Below are 25,194 nucleotides of genomic sequence, written 5' to 3' on the forward strand. Positions count from 1 at the left end.
CACTCCAACCCCCCAGAATGCTCATCACAGACGGGTTCCCAGGTGATAGAACCCATCCTTAGGGGGGAGCGGTCACATGTACTTCATAGCCTGCTGACCCCTGTGCTGTCTCGGTCAGAGGCCACACCGGATCCTAGGCTCTTAAGCTATAGAACCCATCCTTATGGTCACATACACTTGGCAAAGGAGTTGCTATGTTGTCACACCTTCAGCTTTATTGTCTACCCAGAACTGGAATGATTGTTGCCTTAAAACTTTTTTTCTCCAGGCCTGGAGAGAAAGAGAGCTCAGCGGTTAAGAGCACTGTCTGCTCTTCCAGAAGTCCTGAGTTCAATTCCCAGCAACCACATGGTGGCTCACAACCATCTATTATGTGAGCTGATGCCCTTTCCTGGCCTGCAGGTGTACATGCAGATAGCCTACTCATATACAGAAGCTACATAAATGCATAAACAAACAAACCAACCCCTTTCCCCAAATTGTACTGTGTTTAAATATGCTGGCAATAAGCTACCGGGCATCAGACTCCTGAAGTTTCATCTAAGTCAGGCTGAACCAAGTTTTTGTTCTCACCTTCTCCTGCCTGCCTTGACACCCACAGGTTCTGCCTTATGAGAAGTGCAAGCGGTGGGCTGTGCCTATGTCCCCTGACCTGTTTCTGTCCCCTCTACATTGGTAGCCCTCACTCTCTGTACCCTGCTTGTTCAGAGCTGGCAGCAGCTGCTCTAGCCTAGAGTCTTCTTCCATTCTCCCATGACTTACTCTAGACAGACCCAGCCTAGCCTAGCTCTTCCGCGCTCCTGCATGCTGTACCCTCAGAACGGATCCAGGGACGGGTGCTTCAAAGCAAACAAAGTGCCCTGCACGGGTCAAAGCAGAACTCTATTGCAAAGAACACTGATGGGTTTTGAATAGTTTCTTGACAAAGTGGCTTTTCTTATCTGTTAGTCACGTCCCTCCTTCTAAGGGATACTAGATTACATCAGGATGGCCAGAAGACTCTTTCCATCACCCACCCTGCCCCTCACTGGCACAGTGGCTTGGACGAGGCACCCTAGAGTTGCTGGTAGGTGCGCTTGTGAAGCACTTACTTTAGAAACTGGTCTGGAGTAAGAGCCTGCCACATACTCTCATCCTACTTATGTCCCCAGCCCTATGGTGCCTGTCCTATAGACTTAAAAAAAAAATGGAACAGCTTACCGAACAGCCCACCCCTGGCTCTCTAACTCTCAAGCTAATGGCGTTTTTTTTCCCCTCCCGCTTAGAGGTAGTGGGGATTGAACGCCTGGCCTCATGCATGCTAGGCAAGCACCTGGGTTATATCTCCTTCTCTTAAGTTATTGAGTCATTCGCTTTGAACTCACTCTAGTCCAGGCTGTGCTTGAACTTGTGTCCTCCTACCCCAGTCTTCCGAGTAGCTGGGATCACAGGCCAGTTCCTCCAAGCCAACCCAGCTAAGGGTGCTTTTCCTACATGAAGCTGCCAAGTGCATAGTGTGTGTGTGTGTGTGTGTGTGTGTGTGTGTGTGTGTGTGTGTGTGGTGGTGGTGGTGGTGGTGGGGGTGTTAGTGGTCAGGCCATCAAGGTTTCTTATAACCTCTAGTCTAGTGTTATCTCTACTTACAATGACTCCTTGGTGGGCTACCTGCACTTTCTTTTCTCCTGGCCACTTTGCAGAGTAGAGGTAGGAAAGCAGTAGGTGGTGGAGCTGGTCTGAGAAAGGCAGACTTAGGCTTCTCCACAATTCTGGAATCTGTAAGAAGAGACACCACCTCATCTTCCCATGCAACTGTTTGCCAGGGTTCTGGGGAACAATTGGGTGTCCATGGTCTCAACAGGAGCCAGAATCCAGATGTGGGGTTTCTGGTCTTCAGTAAGCAATGGGTACAGCATCCCTCCGGGCTCACTATTGCTCACCAGCTGGGGTCAAGCAGAACCTGCTTTCCTTCGTGTCTGAGCATGTGTAAGTTGCTAATGCTGCCAGGCATACCACTAGTTGGTGGCCTAACTCTGATGACCATAACTTAGTGTTGTATTTGTTCCTGTTTCTAATGGGAGATGATATACTGGCCCCTCTGCCCACCCGCTCACCTGCCTAACCCACCTTCTCTGGGGCTGCTGGACAGCGTTTCGGCAGACGCAGTTCAAGGTTTTCCATGTGCCCAGGACAGAGAAGTGGTCCACCTAGTGGTGGTGCTAGCTTTCTCATCTGTCTGGTCCACCTAGCTCTGTTTGCAGCTGGTCTGGCCAGCACAACACAGAGCTGGGTGAGAGGGCCCTCCAGGTCACTCAGACCTACAGGCAAGACAGCCTGCCCAGGCCTTGGAGTAGCCAGCAGTGCCACCACCGTTTCCCAGGCACACGGGAGTATTGAGAATAGTTTCTTGAGACAGTGTTCCTTTCTTGGTGTCCCCTACTTTGTGGTACTTTTTCCTTTTAGTTGTCTAAGATGACATAGTGTCCTCTAGCAGTTGGAACACTGCTTCAATGAGGACACCCTGGCTCCAATGGCCTTTTACTTACTTATTTAAGATTTATCTCTACTGTTTTTAAGTATAGGTGTTAGGATTCTGCTTCAGTCGGCCTACCTATGATGTCATTGCTTACCTGCCATGGGGGGGCGTGGCCCTGTCCAGGGCTAAATAAAAGGACAGGCCTTCCTCCTAGTCTTTCTCTCTAGACTCTTCTTCTTACTCTTCTCTCTTCTTCTGTCTCTGTCTGTCTCTGTGTCTCTCTGTCTCTGTCTGTCTCTGTGTCTCTCTGTCTCTGTCTCTCTCTGTGTCTCTCTGTCTCTGTCTCTCTCTCTGGGCTACCCCTCCCCCTTCCTTTCTCTCCCCATGCTCATTTAATAAACTCCTCTACAACATAATATCTGATACCTCATTATCTGTTATCATTCTCTTTATATTAATCATAAAACTAGGCATGTGTGTCTAAGTGTGTGTGTGTGTGTGTGTGTGTGTGTGTGTGTGTGTCAGTGTGAGTGCAGGCACCCATGGAGCCCAGAAGAGGGCTTCACATCCCCTGGAGCTAGAGGTGCTGGGAGCTGCCTGACATACACTCTACTCAGGTCCCGTGCCAGAGCAGGGCCTGTTTTTAATTGCTGAGCCATCTCTCCAGGCCCCCCAGTGACCTTTAAAAAAGGCTGTCCGGTGGTTGGTAGCATCATGCCAAGGCTTTATAGGGCTTAAATAAATCTCCCTATTTAAAATAATTTATTTAATTTTAATCTATGTGCATTGGTGTTAGGGTGTCAGATCTTGGAGTGACAAGACAGTTGTGAGCTGCCACATGGGTGCTGGAAATTGAACCCGGGTCCTCTGGGAGAGCAAGCACAGTTCCTAACCACCTGAGCCATAAGCCTCCTCACACCATTTGCTAGTTGCTTCTCATAGACAAGGCCATTACTGCTCACAGAGGACAAGTGACTTTCCTCAAGGCGGTATGATGTACCTCGGCACAGCATAAGTAAGGGAGGCACCCAGAGGGATGAAAGAGAGAAATTGGTAGCAGTCAGCGGTACCAAGAGGATTATTTCAGTCCCCATCCCCCACTCTGTCCCCCTAGGTCCCAGAAATATGAGTCTGATTTAGCCATTCCCTTCAGTTTCTCCAAGTGTGATAATTAAAAAAGAAAGCCAGTAAGGATTGAAAGAGAGTTGTATAAAGCTACGAAAGGCCTTCCCAGAGAAAAAACAAATGCTAACAAAGTTGGCAGACGGGTTGCTGAAAAACCATTCTGAGCCTGCGTGCAAAGGAAGCTCTGAGGTGAGGCGGCGGCTTCTCTCCTGATCACCTGCCCTCATTTCATTCAAACCTCGAGAGCTCAGGCAGCCTGCGGTCAGTGAGAAGGATGAGGTGGCCTTCTTCCCAGATTCTCTTGGCTGCTGGCTCAGTATCTGAAATCATGAATCGTCTCAGGTACTCAAGCCGAGGGCTCACAGAGAAATGCAACCTCAGCTGCGTCTTCCCTGAGAACTCCACCCCACCCCCACCCCCAAGGTCTCAGCAGTTCCCTCTCTCAGCCCCTGAATGAACCTGCATTTCCTCTGCCCAGCTGGGGCTCCGGCTTCCTGTGCGCTCAGCCTTCACTGTCGTCTTCCTGGGGCATTTGATGGGCTCAGGAAATTGCACCAGACGGAAGATGGAGCGGCAATCAATTAGGAAAAAAAAAAAAGAATTACGTTTCTATGAAAAATGAATCTAGGCTTCGTACAAGAGTTGCTTGTGTACTATATACCCTGATGTCCATGGAACAATACATCTAATTTTTAGCTGTTTTCTCTCCCCTCCCCATCCTAACAAGAAAGGACATAGATTTTTAATCTTTTGCTTCCCAGCATACTGACAATCCAGGAGCAAAGACTGCCTTTACTTTTAACCCTCCCTTTTCTCAACCAGCTTCGTTTCTCCTGGCTACTAGTTTAGTATATTCACGTTGCGTGACTCATGAAGCTGCAGCCTGATTGGACGAAAACCAAGCAGCACTTCCCCCCCCCTCCCCCGCCCCCAAACCGGTCAGTCAATTACAGCTATTCTCAGCTCCATTCACAGATTTATTAGCTCTCACACAACGAGGGAAATTCATTCGGCAAAGTTCATTCATAAAAATTTCAACAGCCTGCGTATCATCCGCTCAACTCAGCCTTCTGCGGCGCTCAGGCTCCTCGGGAAAAGAGACGGAAGGATGGTCCGGGAGGGAAGGGAGCCCTGAGAAGGGGTGGGCGGGTCAGGATCGGACCCGAGCTGCACCGCGGACGCCGGGGGGACCTCAAGCGGGAGGAACAATGCGGAACAGCGCCCGTCGCTAGGACTCCTGGCTGGTGGCCCAGAACCAAGATCCTCCGAGAGAGGGCAGCCGTCATAACCCCAGCCCATACAGAAGGGCCTTTTACTCTTACGTGCTTTTTTTATTTTTCCCTTTGAAATGAACAATCACGGGAACAAATAAAGGGTTAATGGGCCAATCGCTGCCCCGCCCCGTGGGAGCTGGAGGGAGCAGGTTTGAAAGTTCCTGTGCGCAGCAGGAAAGGGGGTAAATATTTCTGCTAAGGCTAGAGGCGTGGTGGCACCGGCTACCCGAGCTCGGGGAAGTCGGGGGGGCGAGGACCCCCCTGGGGCCTCTGCCAGGACCGGGAAGGCGTCCTCCTGGCCTGTCATCCTTGAGCAGCCAAGGACTGGGGCGGGTGGCCGCCGGAGCAGAAGTGAGAGGTGGTTGTGCTGTGGGTCTACCGAACAGCGAGGCAGTTTAGGCTTCGGTGGCCCGTCTTAGTACTGCCGAGGCATGCGAGAACGCAACCAGGACAGCCAGGCAGGACTCGCGCTGTATATAGGACTCTTTGGGCACCTGGGGATGCTTCACAGGGCCAAGTATAGCCGCTTTCGGAACGAGTCCATCACGTCTTTGGACGAAGGGAGCCCCGGAGGCTCGATTGGAAACAAGGGCTCGTCGCCGCCTCCCCACACAGCCCTGGCCCCTCACCTGCCGGCTGAAGATGCCACTGTGCCCACCCAGGAGAGCCCCACCGCGCTGTGCACCTTGATCCCCCGCATGGCAAGCATGAAGCTGGCCAACCCAGTCACTTTTCTGAGTCTGAAAACCTTTTGCTTGGGTACAAAAGAGGTGCCCCGGCTGAAACTTCGAGAGAACCAGGAGCAGGCTCCAAGCAGCCCAGCGTCCCCAGAAACCAGTCTAAATAGGACCGGGCCTGCACCTACACCGCATCCAGACCAGGTGGGACGAAGGGCCACCCCCTTGTCTCCCGATACTTGCCCACTGCCTGGTCCTGGAGAACCAATCCCCAGGAGCAGCAAGCAGGCCAGGCACTCTCTGCAGCACCTGTTGGGGACCGGTCTGAACTACTGTGTAAGGGTAAGTCCTTTAAGGCCTGCTCTCTGAGAACTGCCGAAAAGGGCCGCTGTGCTCTCTGCAGGGACTTCCCTTTACCTGGCGGGACCCTAGGTCGCATGAAGACATGCCACTGGCTCAATAGAAGGGAGAGTTGTCCTTACAGATGTCCTACAGGGATCTGCTGTGTACCAGAGTCAAACCTTCCCCCCCCCCCCCTTTGGTCCGAGGGTGTGAACTGTTGCTAACCCGTAGGCAGCTGGGAGTGCAGACACAGCGTCTCATAGAGACAGACAAGATGGCAACTTCTGGCCTCCTCTGGCGCAGCGTCAAAGATTTCCCAATGGATTTATAGTTGAAGCCTCATAGATTATACTGGCCATTGTACTTGAGATGACTGTAGGGGAGACTTCTGTGCTAAGACAGAGGAGAGTGTGGTATAAAGGGGACTTGACTTGGTTTAAATCTTTTGAATTTGACACTTAACAAGCGCTTCTGAAAGGCTAGCCAAGTCCTGAGTGTTATATAGGTAGAGCTGGCCTTAGCACTTGCCCACACAGCGGGAGGTAGGCCTGCTCCCCCTGTGCGAGGTCGAAAGTCGGGGTCCTCTCTGGTGTTGTTTCTGCCTTTGCCCAAACAAGATCTGAGTAAGCAGAAATGCAGCTTCTCAGATTCTGTCTTTTCGAGCTCAGATCTCAACTTACACATGTGTGACTAGATGAGAGAGCAGTGTTCAGCAGTGTGGTGCATATTGTGAGACTACTGGGGGGGCGGGGGCACTTGGGAAGCCGGGATGCAGTTGGCTTCTGAGATTTATGAGAAGGTGTGTCGTGACAATTAGCAAATCTCCAGGGGAGAAAGGCAGATTTGGGACAGGTGCAAGAAGTAGGCTCAAAGTCACTGTGGGGCTGCAGGGGAGCATGGAGTTTGTCCTGAGAGAGAGAGGAGGGGGGATGTGTGTGTGTGTGTGTGTGTGTGTGTGTGTGTGTGTGTGTGGGGTGGGGGAGGGCGGAGAGGGAGAGGGGGCAGGGCGGGGCTGGCTAGCACATAGTCATCCGGAAGGGAAGAAGTTAGACCAGGGAGAGTGGTCCTCAAAGTTGCTTGAGGATCAAATGAAGAGGCTGTAAACACTGGTGAGCAAAACCCTCATAGGTTCTCAGGCAAACCACGGATGTAGTTTTTAAAATGATCCATCTGCTGCCTTGTTTAACTTGTGCTGAGGCGGGAAGAAACGTCTGAGACCAGCAAGGATGCTTGCTGCTATCCATGGAGGGCGTAGATGAAACAGGGTGAAGACTGGCGAATGACGAGCAACTTCTAAAGTGGCGCCTCGCCTCAGATGGCACTCACGATGCCAGGGACAGCAGAGTGAACAGAGGAGAGCGGGCTCGCAGGTTTGCTTTTGCTTTGCCAGATCACAACAGAGGCATCTCGGGGAGCTGGTGTGCAGGTCAGCCCCAGCACCGAGCTCAAAAAGTCAAAGCTGAGTGTTGAAGAGAGTGACCTCATTGCAAGCTGACAGCATGGAGCTCAGGGAAGGCTTAATGCTGGAAGGATTGCAGAGAGCACAGGCTTGGGGCCCTGACTTGGTTAATCGATGCCTAGAGCACCTGAAGAGAAGCAGAGAGTTACACACACTGACCAGGCTTGCGTGTGTTTATGGAAAATCCGGAAGCACTTTGCACATGTCAGGCTGTAGGGTGCCAACCCTTTATGGCTTGGAGCGACTCCCAAACCCCAGCTCATGGCACCTGCCTTTTGCCTCCAGATTTCTACCCCCAGCCCCAGCTTTCCTTCTGTCCTGCACCCCCTGCAGGCTCCCCACAGTCACACACCTGTATAATTTTAATTGGGAAAAGAGTTGCTGGGTACTGCCCCTTTTCCCTGGGAGGTAGCTTTACGGGGTGATTCTGGGGTCTTAAGTGAGGATGTCCGCTGTCCTCTCACAGTGGTAATAACTCACCCCAGGAGAAATGATGCCCCCACAACCCAGAGGAGCTTACGCCATTGCTCTGGTAGTGCCATGTGCAGCTCTTGTTTCAGCTGCCTTTCTCACAAAACCTAAAATATCTTAATGTGCATAGATCCTAATTTGGAAGACAAAAGGGCTGCATTTGTCAGGTTATCAAGTTAAAATGTCTCTGAGGAAACTGAATCCCGAAGGAGTAATTTTTCAAGTCAGGAGCAGAGTGAGATCCGAGCTCAGGTCTTCTGGGTACCATTCTTAGTTCTCTTCTCCATAGGGTCCCACCCTGGGTGGCGTTCTGTTCCTGTGAGTTCTACTGGGATGTGAACCAATTATTTAAGATGAAGCATCCACTTCCTGATTTTCACTGGAAAAAAATATTGTATCGAGAGAGACGCAGCTCGACTGCTGTGCTCTTGTCCACAGGAGCATCTGGGGATGCGCATAAACGCTTGTTTGGGGCTATAGATTCAGGTCAGAAGATCAAGCAATGTCATGAATGGCAAGTGCACACGGGGCCAGGGAGGACTTGGGTACAAATTCTTATAGGTGAAAGGAGCCCCCATGTCCCACCTCCTTACCCACATAGGTGACTGTTGTCCTCTATTCCCAGGCATTCATTTGTCTGACCTACACATATCGCGAGCCAATCGCATTGCAGGAACTGCTGTAGCAAGTAGACCACGGTCAACAAATGGACTATCTCTAAGCATCCGAATAGGGCTCGTCCCAGTGGAGCTTTTAATAGAGAAGTCAGTTAGTGATGCCCTGCAGAGTGTGACATTCGGGTGGAGAGGGCTGTATCCTTGTGGTCATGATCACCATTGTGATGGCATCTTCATTCATTGCAACAGAGAGTCCATTTTCCGTCCACCCTAAGTTAGAGTTGGCTTTGGGTTAAACTGTCTCTTTCTTAAAAAAAAAAAAAAAAGATTCTTCCTGTGTGGAATTAGTAATGCTATCAAATTTTTTCTATGACTCCTGTGTCTATTTTTAAGGAATGTTCTCCTTTGAGCTCCTTTTTATTCTCTTGGAAGTTCCTCAGGGGAGGTGGCCTAACAACCCAGTCTTTGTGAAGTACCAAACCAGGAGTGGAACAAGACTGTAGCCTGGGTAAAGCACTGGAGTGGGGTACGTTCCTTACATAATGTCAGAGGGTGACTTTCATCTTTACTGTAAGGCAAAGTCTCAGGACTCTCAGGTCTTCCCAGGGCACTTTACTCATCAACAGACACTCATGTTGGTCTCCGAGGTACCAGCACAATCTACAGAGAGTAGGAATAGAAAGGAATGAGCCCTGAGTTCCTGAGACCCTCTTGCACTGGTGTTTAATGGCTCCAGGCTCCTTCCTCCCTTCTTTCTCCTTTGAAAAGTTAGTTTTACTTCCCACCCATCTCCAACCCTAACATAGTCCAAAGACCAAGGCAGAGGGAGGCACCTTGGAGACCTCCACCAGTGGTCCTCGAGGCTATCCTCTGCAGGAGACTGGTCTCTCTAGAATAGCTCAGAGTAATGGGATGGGGTGGCACATTCCTTTAATCCCAGCACTCTGGAGGCAGAGGCAGGTGGATCTCTGTGAGTTCAAAGCCAGCCTGGTCTATAAAGCGAGTCTAGGACAGCCAGGGCTACACAGAGAAACCCTGTCTCAAAAAACCCTAAAAACAAACAAACAAACAGCTCAGAGAATGTATGATGTCTGTACCTGACAGCTAGTAGGTTCCCATCCAAATTCGCCTCACTTTTGCCCCTTTTTTTCCCAATAGCTCTCTACCCACAAGACATACTGGCTAGGAACGTGCTGATGGGACAAGGTAGACAAAGGGCACTGCTGTGTGGGAGTCGCTGTCTCTCAGGGCCTGTTCCTGCATATCTGCATGATTATAGACTCTTTGCCCAGTCTCTCCAAGGCCTTTGCCCCAGACTAGAATCCCAGGGCTCTGGTGGCAAGTGCCACCAACCGTGTGGTCTATTCAACAGAACTGTAGTAAAGGACACAAGAAGCTTTGGAGTGAAAAAAAGCGTTAGAAGGGTCAGTTCAAGGTGGCTCTACACCCCTGCCACCCAGCTCCACTCATGCCCAGTGGCTGTCTATACCCAAAGATGGCTAGGCGTGCACATCTTCCTGGGGCATGCCCATGTGAGAAAACTCTCAACACCTTTGTCTTTCCTTTTCCAAAGGAGAAAACCTGATAGACAAGCTGAGATGCCTTTTTTGAGTGAACATACTGAGGTTTCTTTCTTTTATGTAGTGGGACAAAGAGTACTTGGGGACAAAAGTGAGGGAAGGATCCGGCCTCCTCTGTGAGAAGAGCCCTTTCTGTCCTATAAATGTGGCAGTATCCTGGAACAGGCCAACTGTACTTCACAAAGAAGTTGTGTGTTACGAGTTACTTTGTACATTAATTGTTTGGGAGCGATAACACTTCTTAAAGAAATTTTGTTTAAACTTGATAAACTTTCTCATGAGGTTAGGCACAGGCTGAGATGAGAAAAGGATGCAAAGCTTTGTACAGAATTTGTCAAAGGGGTGGGGGGGGGTTGGACATTGAAAGATCTAAGTATTCATAGGTATATTAGAAGCTGGGTAGGTGTGTGTGTGTGTGTCTAAATTTTCCCTTGGTACCTCACTACGTCCCCTCCCTTAGTCCTAGTGGAACCTCTTCTCCCTAAGTCTCTGCTGTGTCTTCTCTAAGAATAACCCATCATGCATTGGTCTGCTCTGATCCCTCAGAGTGGTAGAGTGGAAACCTTCCTCACTGTGAAGACGTTGGTTTAGCTTTTGACTCTTCATTGTGTTGTTTCCGAAAGTCTTCCAAGGAGTCTCTACATCTGTTAAAAAAATAATAATAATGCAGATTTCTAGCCTACATTCTGGACTGGAATATCTGAGGCAGAGCCCCAGAACCTGCGTTTTGCCAAGCCCTCCGCAGGCTTCTTATGCATATAAAAATGGAGAACGCTGGCTGACTTGGATGAGCATTGTGGTTCACACACAGCCAGGGATGATTTTTGCCTCTCAGGCTGTTTGGCAATACCTGGAGATGGTTTTGGTTGTAACCGAGAGGGAAAGGGCGCTGCTGCCCTTAGTGTTTCGACGCAGCCAAACATCTCTCAGTATGCAGACAGCTTCCATAACAAGCCTTGTGAGGCCTAACCTGCCAATAGTGCTGAGTCATTCAGAGACAAGCAGATAAACCCGGATGTGGGTCAGGAGCTAAAAAAGAAGGAATAACCTAGGGATTCCTAGAAATTGCAACCTAAGTTGTCTCATGGTCTTCTTTCATCTCTCTTAATGCATACATTTCCTGAACCGCATACTTTCCCCCTGTTTCCTATCCAACAGCACCCTGTCCCCCTCAGGACATCAAGCACCCAGCAGGAAGAGAGAGGGAGAGAGAGGGAGAGGGAGAGGGAGAGGGAGAGGGAGAGGGAGGGGGAGGGGAGGGGGAGGGGGAGGGAGAGGGAGAGAGAGAGAGAGAGAGAGAGAGAGAGAGAGAGAGAGAGAGAGAGAGAGAGAGAGAGAGAGAGAGAGTTGTAGATGTGTTTCTACACACAGCTTTTTGCATAAATTCTATGGGTCTGAACTCAGGTCCCCAAGCCAGCAAGGCAAGTGCTTTACTGAGTGAACCACCTTACGACCTGCGTCCAATTAAGTTGGAATTGTATGTTTAATCAGGTTAATTGGTTAGCCACCCTAGCCAATCAATGCACTTTAGGCTCAGTGAAAGAAAAATAAGAGAACAGTAGAGGAGGACACGAGTCCCCAACCTGGTCTTCACAGACATTCATGCACACCTGCGCACAGACCACGCTTTCCTCTGTTGATGGGCATCTAGGGTAGTTCCCCAACTTAGCTGTTGTATTACAATAAACAAGAAGGGCAAGTGTCTTTGTGAGTGACACCCAGGAGTGGTGTACCAGGGTCATATTTGAGATCTACGGTTAGTTTTTGGAGGAGGCTCCATACTGATTTCCATAGAGGCTAGACTAGTTTACAATCCCATGAGCGGTGTATAAAGGTTTTCCTTTGTCCACATCCTCACTAGCAGTTGCTGTTTTCTTCATGACCGCCATTCTGCCTCGAGTGAGATAGACTCTAACTGTAGTGAGCCACTTAGATTCCATCTTTTGAGACCTGTTTTATTAGCTCATTTGTTGTTGAGTTATTTGGGTCCTTGTTTAGCTTTAAAATTTTTTTTCTATATTCTAGATATTAGTGTCCCATAACATTTATAAATAGCAAAGGTTTTCTTTCATTCTGTGCACTCTCTTCAATCGATTAACTGTTTCCTTTGCTGAACCAAAGCCTTTCTGTTTCACGGGGTCCCATCTGTCAACTGCCATCGTGATTTCCTGAATGGCTGAAGGCCTGTTCAGAAAGCCCTTGCCTATATCTTGAAGAGTTTTCCTGTCTGGTTGCTCCAGCGCTCTGGGTCTTGTGTGAAGGTCTTTGGTCCATTTGGAGGTGATTTTGTGTGGTGTGCAAGATGCTGATGTGGTGTCATCACTCTACATGTGGATGTCCAGCTTTCAGACCCTGTGTGAAGGTGCTGTCTATTCTCCAATAAATGTTTTTGCCATCTTTGTCAAAAATAAGGTGGCTGTAGCTGTGTGGGTTTATAGCTGGTGCTTCTACTCCATTGATTTACATGGCTGCTCTTGTGCCATTACTAAGTTATTTTTATTTTAGTAGTTCTGTAGTATAGCTTGAAATCAACTATGATGACACCGACACCTTTTTTTTTTTTTGAGACAGGGGTTCTCTGTGTAGCCTGGGCTGTCCTGGAACTTGCTCTGTAGACCAGGCTGGCCTGGAACTCACAGAGATGTACCTGCTTCTGCCCACTGACTGCTGGATTTAAAGGCGGGTGCCACCACTGCCCTGGGACCCAGCATCATTCTTTGTTTTGTTTTTGTTTATTCGAGACAGGGTTTCTCTGTATAGCATAGACCAGGCTGGCCTTGAACTCACAGCGATCCACCAGCCTCTGCCTCCCGAGTGCTGGGATTAAAGGAGTGCACCACCATGCCTGGCCTCCCAGCATCATTCTTTTTGCTTAGAATTGCTTAGGTTACCCCAGAGACCTTTTGGTTCCGTAGGAATTGTACGATGTTTTTCTGTTTCTGTGAAGAGTGGTTTTGAAATTGTGTAGGGAGGCTACTGGCTTTATTGGCAGTTTTGTGTGCTGACACTCTGCTGGAAGTGTTTATCAGACCTTAGAGTTTCCTGCTGGAGTCCTGGTGGTCTCTAATGTGTGGGATCATGCCTTCAAATAAGGCACAGGACATACACTGGGGTGGAGGAGGTGCCAGTGAAAGGCATGGAGACCCAGCAGGGGAGGAAGCGTGCGTGGTGGAGTCATCCAGATGAAAGGGAGGTGACCAGAGGCAGGTACAAATGTGGAAAACATTTGCTTGTTTTGTGTGGGGGCTTTTGTTTTGTGTTGTGTTGTGTTGTTTTCCTTCCGAGACAGGATTTCTCTGCTTTAGCCCTGGCTGTCTTGGAACTCACTCTGTAGGCCAGGCTGGCCTCGAATTCTGTGACTTCTGCTTCCCGAGTGCTGGGATTAAAGGCACCACCATTGCCTGGCTTGTGTTGTTTTTTCAGATCAGTGATCTTCACCTGACAACTGTCCATTAAATGGAGTGATGGAGGTGATTTCAGAGAGTGGTAAAGACTAGAGTGTCTCTTCATGCTGCATAATAGAAGGCTTCTTCTCTGATATCCTAAAGACTGGGAAAAAAATGTTGCATATATACTTTTGACACATAGGTAACTTACCTAAGTATATATTTGTGATGTGAGGTCAAGGTCCTTTATTAAATTGCTATATGTAGTGATTCATATTCTTTTTCATTCTTTTTAATACATTCCACCCACAGCATCTCACCTGCATCACACTTATTTGTTTCTCTATAATGAAAGACTCTTGCAGACATCTTTAAAGCAGATGAGGGCAGAGCCCCCATCACATTTTATTATATTTTTGAACAGTATTAGCTATCTTCAACTTAACATTATTTTTATGGTATTAAAAAACTATTTATTATAATTCATTCATCTTACACCCAGATTCTTATCCTCTCGCTTGTGTCTTCCCATTCCTACCTTCCCTCCCTCTTCTGCCCTATTCTCCTCCCACATATTTTTAAAAGCTTGCCATCATGAAGCAGTTTTTTTTTTTAAATCAAGCTTTGACCTATTTTCAAAGAATGACTTAAAAAAATTTAAATCCAACACTCACACCGTATCAATGTGTGCAATGTCTGCCTAGACTATATAGTGACTGCTGAGGGAAGATGTGGTACAAACACAGAAGAGTCCCAGTGAACCCACGGTTCCCAGCCAAAGGCATCAGCCTAGAAACACATTTCAGTGTAGGTGAAGACACACCAATACCCTGATCAATGCAAGAGGTTGGTCAAGGCAAACCCAGTGGGAGAATTTTATTGTAGTGTCATGTGTTAGCAGCTCTGCCCCATGATTTGTTGACATGGCTTACGAGGCACTTCTAGCTTTTGTCATGATGTGTGTTGTCCCATAGTTGAGATCTACAGTTCCTCAAGGGCCTGCTCCTTTATTTAGGGGCTGTAAGTTTCCTTCACTCTTCTACTTTTACCTGCTGTAAACTTAGAGAAGATGCCTTGATTTTTATCATCACCACCCCCACCACCACCACCATCATCACCACCACTACCACCACCACCACCATCATCACCACCATCACCACCACCACCATCACCATCATCATCATCACCACCACCACCAGCATCATCATCATTATCATCTCCACCACCATCATCATTATCAGTTTTTCTGAGACAGGGTTTCTCTGTGTATCCCTGGCTGTCCTAGAACTCACTCTGTAGACCAAGCTGACCTTGGACTCAGAGATCCACCTACCTCTGCCTCTGCCACTGGAGTGCTGGGATTAAAGGCATGCACCACCACCACCACCACAAAACACAAAAGGCATGATTTTTGTTTCTCTTAATGATAGCCTTGTGTCTTCTGGAATGCCCTTTACATCCCCCTAGCATTTTGTAAACATTAAACAATACTTTTCTCAGGTAGGACAGTGTTAGCACTTAATAATACCCTTTAGTAAAAAACAAAAAAACAAAACAACAACAACAAAAAAAACAATCTAGTCTTCCCCAGAGATGAGCACTCTAAATGGTTATCCAATCCCAAATGGTCAGCCCTAAAATATATGTACACATGAATAACACTAAAACAAACACAAACAAACAAACAAACAAACAACAACAACAAAAACCCTTTAGCCAAACCCAATTTGCTCTTCCTTATCTGTTTGCCAAAACACAAGCCGCTTTACCCCATAATGTGCAATGTATGGCAACTTGTCTTTGACCCCAGAATTCCAGCTGTTGACACAGACTTCTGGCTCCTGATGAAGGAGATGTTGTCTCACTTGGCTAACAAAAGGAGGGTGACAATGACATTAACTTTCCTAGGTTTTTCTTGTCTACTCTAAGGTTTTCATTGTTATGTTTTTCTGGGGAGGGGATTGTATGAGCCAAGCTTAGGACGGGAAGAGTTGTGTGTCTGTAATAGCCAGTCATTGCCACGGACAGGCTCTACTTTCATAAGACAGACGATAAGAACTGGCCAGCCTCTAGTGAGAAAGCTCTTGGGAGAACTCTCTGGAAAGGGGGCACTGAGAGGAGCCTCCACCAACAGCTGCCGAGCAACCGAGTAAGAGGCCTCTGGTCATCTGGGTGAAGACATGAGAGTGATAGGTTTCCCCCAGTCAGAGAGTTGCCTCATTTACTTTGTTACAAAAATGTTCACAGGCCGATGGGTCAGAGTTAAAGGTTGCCACAGGATCCTCTGACAGGCTCCTCCATTTTCTGTTTGGCCATCCTTAACACATGGCTTCCTTCCTCGGACTCTCTCAAGGTTGCACCATTGCTGCTGGAGCAACCCCAACCACATTCGTTTCCTAGGCAGTGGGATAAAGGAAGGGTAAAGGCAAAATGTTGCATTGTCTGTGTCTGGGTCAGTTAGCCCCCTTTTAAGTGATTTCCCTACCTAACCTAATGACATCCTTCTATCTTTGTCTCCCCGATTTCAAGAAAGGAAGCTGGAAAATGGTTGTTTTGAAGATGCATACAGTTGGGGGTACATTGGGGTACATTTCTTACTCATATGGAATGTGGCGCAGTGGTGAAGTGCTTGCCTAGTATGAGCGAAGTCTTAGGTTCGATCCACAGCAGGCCCCGCCCTCAGCACCCCTTGCTGAAAAGACAGAAAAGAAAGGTAGAACAGTAGTTACCTGAGTGAGCAAGGGTGGGGACTGGGAGATACATGTCCAAGGACACAGATTTATGGGTCAGAATCATGACAGGTCTAAAGCTACGGCAGTCAGCACAGGGCTAAGGTTAGTAATTTCATATTTGGATACTGAAAATTTGCTAAGGCGGTTAGATTTTAGACGCTCTTACCAAACCCACAGAGAGTCTGCCAACAAGGCAAGTGCTGAATTGTCCGTCTCAGTTCGTCAGTGAGAGGGCAAGCGGACTTTCTGCAAGACAGGCTATTTCAGAAGAATGTTAAAGGAGTGAGCTGTGTTTGGAGGTTACAGGGATGCCTTGCTTACACACAGCGTGCTGTCACCTACTTTTCACGGTTCCTATTGTTTTATTCACAAATGCCGTCAGTCAGGGATCGTAGCTATAGGTTTGGAGAGTAGGAAGGAAGGAAAGAAACTGCCTGACTTCCAGCTAAGTTTGAGATGGACTCTTCGCTACTTACAACTCCCTGACCTCTCTCAGGCCCTGGAGCTGTGCTTGAACGTTCCTTTTGTGTCTTTTCATTACCATGACAAAATGTGCGACATACGTGACTTAAGAGGAAAAGGGCTTATTTGGGCTCACCATGAAGAAGGGGACATGGTCCATCATGGCAGGAGGCGTGGTGGAAGGGGCATGAGGCAGTTGCTCACATTGCGTCCGAGGCAGATCTGCTCAGCTCACTTCCTTCTTCCGCCCTGGACCCCAGCCTCTGGAGTGCTGTTGCCTGAATTGCAGGTGGGCACCCTCACAGTTAAGCCTCTTTGCAAACATCCTCACAAATGAGCCCAGAGGGATGTCTCCTGGGTGAGTCTAAATCCAAACAAAGTGTCACTGCAGATCTACCCACCATCACATACCTGCGTCGTTAACGACTTACATTGAATTATGTTTCTACAAAAGTATTACTCAGTGTCATAACTAGTAACACTAGAGAGTCACCACACTCTAAAGGACTGTAGAGACAGGAGGGGCAAGGCGTGGTGGCAACACTTTAATCTCAGCACTCGGATGGCAGAGGCTGGTGGATCTTTTTGAGTCCAAGGCCACCATGGTCTACCTAGGGAGTTCCAGGCCAACCAGGGATATGTAGTGATTCTATTTCAAAATGGACAATAAAAACAAAACAAAACAAAAGGGGCTGGAGAGATGGCTCAGCGCACTGACTGCTCTTCTGAAGGACTCGGGGTTCAATTCCCAGCACCCACATGGCAGCTCACAACTGTCTGTAACTCCAAGATCTGACAACCTCACACAGACATACATGCAGGCAAAAAACACTGATGTACATAAAATTAAAAAAAAATATTTAAAAGGCAAAACAAAACAAAGAAACAAAAAGCCCTAAACATGAAACAACCATAGCCAGCCAAGCAAAAAGAGACAGATCACTTTCTTATATCCTTTCTTTCTCCTCAGCTTAAAAATGCTGGGTTAGTTTTGTTTTTCCTCCCTCTAAGGAGTATAAGCCAAAAATACAATTGAATCTAAGGTTCTATTTGAGATTCACTCTGAAGGTACCGATCTAATAAAGGGCATTTATTTAAGTCTGACTCACAATTGTAGGGTAGGCTCATTGGGAACTCCCTGTCTATGGTAAAGGAATAACTTGACAAACATCCATGCTCAGTTAGAGCCCAAAGATGGTGACATTGTTTAGCTCACTTCCTGTCTCAGAAGCACAAAAGGTTTATGACTCAAGTGGGGTTTTTGCTTCTCTGTTTTAAATCACATTTGTTTATTTATTTAGTGTGTGTATATGCATGTGTGTATGCTCATGTGTATGCTCGTGTGTGTGTGTGTGTGTGTGTGCGCACATGCACATTGTATGTCTATATGTGTGTGTGTGTGTGTACATGTGTTTGCAAGTGCATGTGTGTGCTCAAGCACCTGAGTGTGCCTGTGGCCCTCGCCTGTGTGTGGAGGTTAAAGGAGAAGCTCATCTACCATAATATGTCGTCCTGGAGATTGAGCCCAGGTTATCAGACTTGGCTTCTAGCACCTTTATCTGCTGAGCCATTTGAGGCCCAATACTGCCTATTTTAAAAATACCGACCAGCAAGAATATCCTTTCTGAAGTGAAATCACTGAGCCTTTGCTCTTACCCTGCAGCACTGTGGCTGTTGAAGGCCTGGGTCCTGCTGCCACGCCCTACAGCAGCTTTTCTGGTCTTCTTATAAGTCCCACTTATTTGGCGGTATAAGATTCCTCCAAACAGACAGACAGATGGACAGAAAGGGCAGGTGCTTCTTCCTACTCTGGAAGCTAGTTGATCCAGGAGCGAGGTTGGACCTGACTCAACTAAAGATGATTTATCTGAGTTAGGCCTTCCTTGCAAGTTTTGTGAATGTTTTCACTCTCGCCACTCCCAGGGACTGTTTGTTTGTTTATTTATTTATTTTTGTTGTTATTGTTTGTTTTGTTTTTTGAGACAAGGTCTCTCTGTGTTAGCTTTTGTTAGCTTTGTAGACCAAGCTGGCCTTGAACTCACAGTGATCCACCTGCCTCTGCCTCCAGAGTGCTGGAATTAAAGGTGTGCGCCACCACACCCGGTCACTCCCAGGGACTGTGAATTTACCATGATCTCTCCTCTTTCCAGTTACTGTCAACGTTGTCACCGAGCATGCCCAAGCTATAATATCCTTAAAACCACTCTTCTCCTTAGCTTATCTTTTATTTCATTGAAACACAGATCCCTACAAGCAAAACCAAAGCAGATCCTCATGTCTTGGGAAAGCGTCTCTCTGCCCCCCCCCCCTTTGCTTAGATGCACCATGATTATCTTGTGGAGGAGTTGGAACGGGTGATCTCTGAGCTCCTGCAAGCTTGGGCTCCCCTTCAGCCTCCCGCCAGAAGCAGAGTCCACTACAGAACACTTGTATTTCCTTTAAAAAGAAACACCATGATGCGTGGTGAGCGCCTGGCATGCAAGTCTGCAAAGGCCTGTTGGCCGTTTGTTTTTCAGAGAAGTCATCTAAGCTGAAGATTAGCTGAATGTCACTCAGCACTTGAAGGCTTCATAGGAGACCTACTGGCACGAGGCTTACATAGTCTCAGCATCATGAGGCTGGCTGTCCATGTAGGACTTCCGTGCTTGAACTTGAAGGGAAGACAGTGTGGTTCTTGCAGCTCATGGGGCATGGTGAAAAATGAAGCCAGTGCCATCCTCAAGCTCTACTGGAGACACATATTTCACTAAACCTGGCAACAGATAACAAATGATTTAGCTTTTTTTCAATTGTCCCTTCTCAGTGGCACTTAGCTATATATGGCAGCTGCAGCTTTTTGTTTCGATGTGATTGTTGTTGTTTCTTTGTTTTGTTTTGAGAAAGGGGCTCTGTGCAAACCAGGCTGGCCAGGAACTCTTGAGTGTACGCCATCATGCCTGGTGTAGTGACAGGATAATTTAGCTATATCTACCACCAGCCAAGGCTTCAGGTTGTTACTAATTGCAGGGTTCTGTATCATTGCATGGACAGGAGCAATGCTTTATAGATGAAAGGCCCTTGAAGGCCAAGGGTACAGACACTTCTGGGTAGGAAGGGGGAATGAAAGAGGTTGCTGGTGCCCTTAGTGCCCTTTGCCTTGAGCAGCACTAGTGAAAGTCCATTTTTGAACACACAAGTTTGTTGTTGTTGTTTTTTGTTTTTTTAAGCATTATTTGATACAAACACATACTCTAGGCCCACACTTACTAAGGTTGAGTCAGATTTGTAGCTATAAGGCATAATTATTTTTTGTCAAGGACTTAGAATTGAGAAATAATGTCATATAAAAGAGATGTTCCACTTTGATGGGATTATGGGTTGTCAGGAGAGGTCATACACACACATCATTATTAGGTTATATTATATCCCAACTTAATTAAACAAGCATACAAAATATAATTGGTAGGTCATCCGTTAAACTATTGCAGTGATGAACTGAGTTATGGTGTTTCCTTGACTACAAGAGAGAACAGTATTGAGGCCATGGCCAAAAGGAAGGGGAAAAAAAACCCATAATGAACACGCTGGGACACTAGGACAATAGTCTCCCACTTCTTTTTACACTCCTTGGCATCCTTACCGGCACCTGCCCTTGAGCCTGCCTCTTTGCTGCTCTCTCCTGGCCTGCTCATGGTGCCAGCTCTTTGCATCTGGACCTGGCAAGCTTAGGCTCCCTGTAGCAGTCCTGAGAATCACGCTGGGTATCTGAACACCATGATGCTGGCTTTTTGCCTAACCTTTCAGAGCAAAGGACATCCAGCAAGTCTCTCCTGGGGAACAGATTAACTTCTGTGAGTCACTGCTTTTCCATCTCATTTATGATTCATGACCCTTGCTGTATTTTTAGCTTTTATTTATTTGGGTCCAAGAAATGGCTTGGAAGGAAATGTAGTTTGGAATCTCACGGAAGGATGAGGAGAGAGATTGGTATCAACATTTAAGCCAGGGGTGGCTAAAAGTTGGTAATAGTAAGCAAATATTCCGCAACTGTTCAGAAAGCCCACAGTGGTTCCGCACTGTTCGGGTTTCCGAGCATAAGACTCAGCGTCCACAGTCGAGCAGTGCACTGAACAGTTAGCTCATCAGGAGAGTTGGAATCCCCGCTGACACTCCCTCTGTGGCTCCAGACTTTAGTCTCATCGCAGTGCTCGGAGTTGGGGAGCACGGCCCGCTCCTGCCCTTAGCTTTTGTATCTGCTGTGCCCACTGCCTGGGAACCCCTCTTCCCCCCTCTTCCAACCTTCCTGGCTTGCTTTTCCTGACTCTCTCCCCTACATCCCTTTCTTTGAGAAATCTTCCCCAGCTCCGCGACATTAGCCGGAGCTCCTCCTCCTACACAGCCCCACAGCTTCCGGTCCTCCTGTTATCAACTCCTGTTACATCACCTCTCCAAACGAAGCACGTGAAACTGAAGGTGTCCAGGAAGAACCCTGGCATCCCAACACGGTGACTACTCTTCGCTGAGTCCTGCCACAGGCTAAATACACGAGTCACAGCATTGAGTAGCTAGTTCATGCAAAGCTCAGATCAAATCCAAGCCTATCTGAGCTTTTGGGTTTTTGTTGTTGTTGTTGTTTTCTTTTTGTTTTGTTAGTTTTTCAAGACAGGGTTTCTCTGTGTAGCCCTGGCTGTCCTGAAACTCCTGTGGACTAGGCTGGTCTCAAACTCAGAGATCCACCCGCCTCTGCCTCTCTCGAGTGCCAGGATTAAAGGCGTGGGCCACCACACCCAGCTAGCCTGTCTGAGCTTCGCGGTCCACACTCTTAGACTCTGCGACAGTCTCGCTTCCTTCCCGGGTTGACCCTGGCAGGGCCAGTCAGCTTGTTCTTGGTTAACAACACGTCAGTGCAGTGGCTCAGTGTTTGCTCCTCTCGCTGTGTCTCACAGCGTACTGGATGAGGCTCTGGTTGGCTGGTGTCATTCTCACTCCCCTGCTGGGCTCCACAGTAACTTCCAAATTGTAAGAGGAAAGAAATAGGACAGACAGACCACTGTCGTGTGACGTCATCGACCACACGAGGAGCTGTGTTCAGCTTCCAAGAAGCCAACGTGCCGGGAAGGAAAAAGTTGGAAATGTTTTTGGATTGGCACTAATTACTCCCACATATACAAAAAAAAAAAAAAAAGCAGAAGAAACAGAAAAATAAAAAAGAAAAGAAAAGCCCTATGTCTAGAGGAATGAGAAGGAATGAAAGACTTTAGGGAATAAGAAAGGCCTGCCTTTCTAACCACAGGCTTCTGATTTAGCAGCTGCTGGCATCAATTATTCAGCGGTCTGCCTCTCCTTGCCCCCCACCCCCTTTTAAATTAGCGCTTTTAAAGCCTTTTCTCCTCTGAATGTATTAATTCTTTGACACACCCAGGGGCTCCCCTGCCTCCATCAGGAGAGGCCAGGAGAAAGCAGTCAACTGATATCACAGCCGTGAACCTAAGTAGGGCAGGCAGGCTCTGCAAGCCAGGATCTCAATTCACATTTGTATCTCGAGCATCCAGCCTCAGAAGCTTGAGGACTTTCTCCCAGAGTGACAGCGATATCGCTCGTGGTCTCTCTGGATTAGGCCTTTACCCACTGATAAAAATCTCTTAATAGCTGGGCTTGGGCGCAGTGCCACAAAGACCTGCTTTAAGGTATTAGTTGCAACTTTTGAATTTTAATCACAAAACCAAAACCACTGAATAGTAGATACAAGGCCCCGGGACTTCTCTACAAAGGACCCCACAGGAGAATTTTTTTGGTCAGAGAGAATTCACCTTTGTCTGCTTCCTTGGAACACAAAGGATGATTGGCATAAGGTGGCACGGAAGATGTATTTATACATCCAACATACTCGGATACTGTTGTTACTGTACAAGCAATGGTACCAACCTAGCTTTAGCCTGTCCTCAATTGGCCAACTAAATAAAGGGACAGAGCAATGGTGGAAAACAGAGCAGGCAGACGTGTTCAATTTGGCCACGCTGGTAAGAGGTACGAACGAAGAGGGTCCAGATTTTTCCGAAGTCCTTCTCCAGAGTCTTGGCATTAGGTTCGTGTGTGGGCAAGCGGTAGGCAGGGCGTATGCACAACCAAGCAGACCCAGGCGAGGTGTGCACTTCCCCACCGTTGGCCAGTACTGGCTCAGCTCCAATTCCTTCCTGTAAAGCGGTCTGAGAGCTTGTCAGAACTGTCGGATCTCTTCCTGGGAGACAAGTTCCTCCTCTGGCTGGCGCTGGGCTTCAGTTTCTCTTTTCCCCTCCCACAGCATGAGATTCCTGGGAAAAGTCGATTTCTTGGGGGTCCATTGAGTCAATAATCTGATCGCCAAAGGGAGGGGCACAAGTGTCTCTACTTAGATATCTTCAGTCTTGACAGGAATGTCACACCGTAACATGACACTCAAGATAGAACAACTTATAAAGATTTAAAATTCTTATTTTCATCTTGTTCTGGAGTCTGGAGAGTCCAAGGACATGGTTCTGACATCTGCTTAGCATCTGGCCAGGGCTATCTTGCTACACCATAATGTGGCAAAGAGGATGACACGCTGAGACAGACCTAGTGTGCTAGTTTGGGGCCTATTGGATGAACAGACGGAGGAGAGACACAGTGCAGTGTCTTTAATCTACAGATGTTCAGGTTACTACCTTCATTTTCATTTTAGATCTCTTTTTTTCCCCCAAATATTTATTTATTATACAGTGCTCTGCCTGCATGGACACTACATGGCAGAAGAGGGCATCAGATCACATCATAGATGGTTGTGAGCCACCGTGTGGTTGCTGGGAATTGAACTCAGGACCTTTGGAAGAGCAGTCAGTGCTCTTAGCCCCTGAGCCATCTCTCCAGCCCCTCATTTTAGATCTCTTTCAGAGGTTTCATAGTGTAGTGTTTATCACCTCTGCTTTACAAGCAGAAGGTCCTCCTTTCAAACTTCAGTACATATCTCTCTATATTATATATATTTTGGTACATGGTTCACTTCAAGAGGGTAGTCATGAGGAGGGGGGGATGCAGACCCCCAAGGAGAACTGTTATTAATAGCTGTCTCATGGGTAAGCTGTCATGATCTTGAGTTTAAAGCAGTGTCCAGCACCAGTGTGTGCGCATTCATACACACACACACACACACACACACACACACACACACACACACACACATCCCGTCTTACAGTTTTTCAAACTTCCAAGTCTCTGTCTTGTACTTTTCCATAGACCTACAGTGTCGCATCTCTCCTACATGATAAGCTTCTTTGGTGCAGGGCAATGTCATGATATAGACAGCTTCAGACCTCAGAAGATCTGACTTCTGCGTTAACCAGCTCCGTGATCCTTGAGGAGAGCATGGTGCTTCTGACAGTAACTTTCTGCAGCTGTCAAAAGGGATCGTCCATTTCCATAGGTCCTGCCCCAGTTTTATTCTGAGGATCAAATGAAGCGATACTCGTGAGACTCGACAGAGTGCATCCCTGTTTGTGCCAAAGCACACCATAACATAGGACGGCTGTTTGGCCGAGGCGTAGCAACAGAAAGAACCATTTGTGACTTCAGTGTTGTTCCTAGGAGAGGTCATGGCCCTGAAAATACTCCCAGTGTGGTATTTGCCTCAGGGATGACCTCAAATTGGGCGACTTCGTCTTGTGTTCAGGTCTGTAGGCAGGGATGCAACCCTCCCTCGCTTCAAAACATTTCTCCTGCGTAAGGGATTTTCTATGGGAGTAGGATGGTTGGAATGAGGGAAGAAATGGCCGGCATTCTTGCCTTGCCCACTGATGACCAGAGAGAGCCATTTTCAGATGAATTAGAAGCTTTCTATGTACAATCCCAGACAACTCCTGTCCCAGTTAATTCGCCATCTTCAGGTGACATCAAGACTAAGGTTTTTATTTTATATATTCCGGTTTCTGCCACAAAGTTATTTTGTTTGAAGGATCCTAGGATTCCCTCTGCCAAAGAGAAGCTCTTTTGAGTCAACTTAAAGCCTTACTTATATCTGAAAAACATTGGGAAATTATTATGCTTTAGATGTCACCAGGTCTGCTTTCTTCAGGCAAACCAAGAATGGAAATAGAGTGGACACTGTTCCCTCTGTCATGAAGGAGTCTGTTCCGGGGGGAAGGAGACAGGCAAGGATCTGGGCCTGGAATAGCAGACCTTTCAGCTCCAGGCTGGCCATTCAGCCTGAGACCCCCCTCCCAGACGTGGGATCTCTCTCTTGGTAGAACAAGCAGAAGACACAATGTACTTTAAGACGTAATGCACTTTTAGACGGTCCCATTTTTGTGAGCACTAAGGACCCCAGATGTGTGAAACCCCCTGTACAACAAGTCCCTGTCTGTAAAGGAGGTGAGCAAATCCAGGTTTTTAAGCTTTGAGCTTGGTGTAGAAAGAGGAGTTTTCAGTTCATGTTTAGAGAAAAAAAGAGAGGAAGAAAGGAAGGAAGGAAGGAAGGAAGAAAGAAAGAAAGAAAGAAAGAAAGAAGGAAGGAAGGAAAGAAAGAATAAGGTTCAATTTAATTAACCAAGATGTATTTGAGGAACTGCTGGGTGCCTGGAAGTACTCCAGGGATGTCACTAGAGCGTTCCTGTTTTTCATTACTAAT

At 47.5% G+C, this 25,194-nt stretch overlaps 1 protein-coding gene across 1 annotated transcript in view; it reads left to right on the forward strand.

Annotated features, from left to right (window-relative positions):
- Nucleotides 1-4,720: 4,720 nt before the first annotated feature.
- SHC4 (SHC adaptor protein 4) overlaps nt 4,721-25,194 on the forward strand; it is a gene marked incomplete at its 3' end in the record, with an annotated part of 93,560 nt that continues 73,086 nt past the window's right edge. The window contains exon 1 of the mRNA XM_084775506.1: nt 4,721-5,870. Within this exon, the coding sequence (XP_084631632.1) occupies nt 5,283-5,870 (588 nt within the window). The 5' untranslated portion in view covers nt 4,721-5,282. The remainder of the gene's footprint in view (nt 5,871-25,194) is intronic.

Source organism: Acomys minous (assembly GCF_964271855.1).
Source record: "Acomys minous genome assembly, chromosome: 3".
Classification (NCBI taxonomy): Eukaryota; Metazoa; Chordata; class Mammalia; order Rodentia; family Muridae; genus Acomys; species Acomys minous.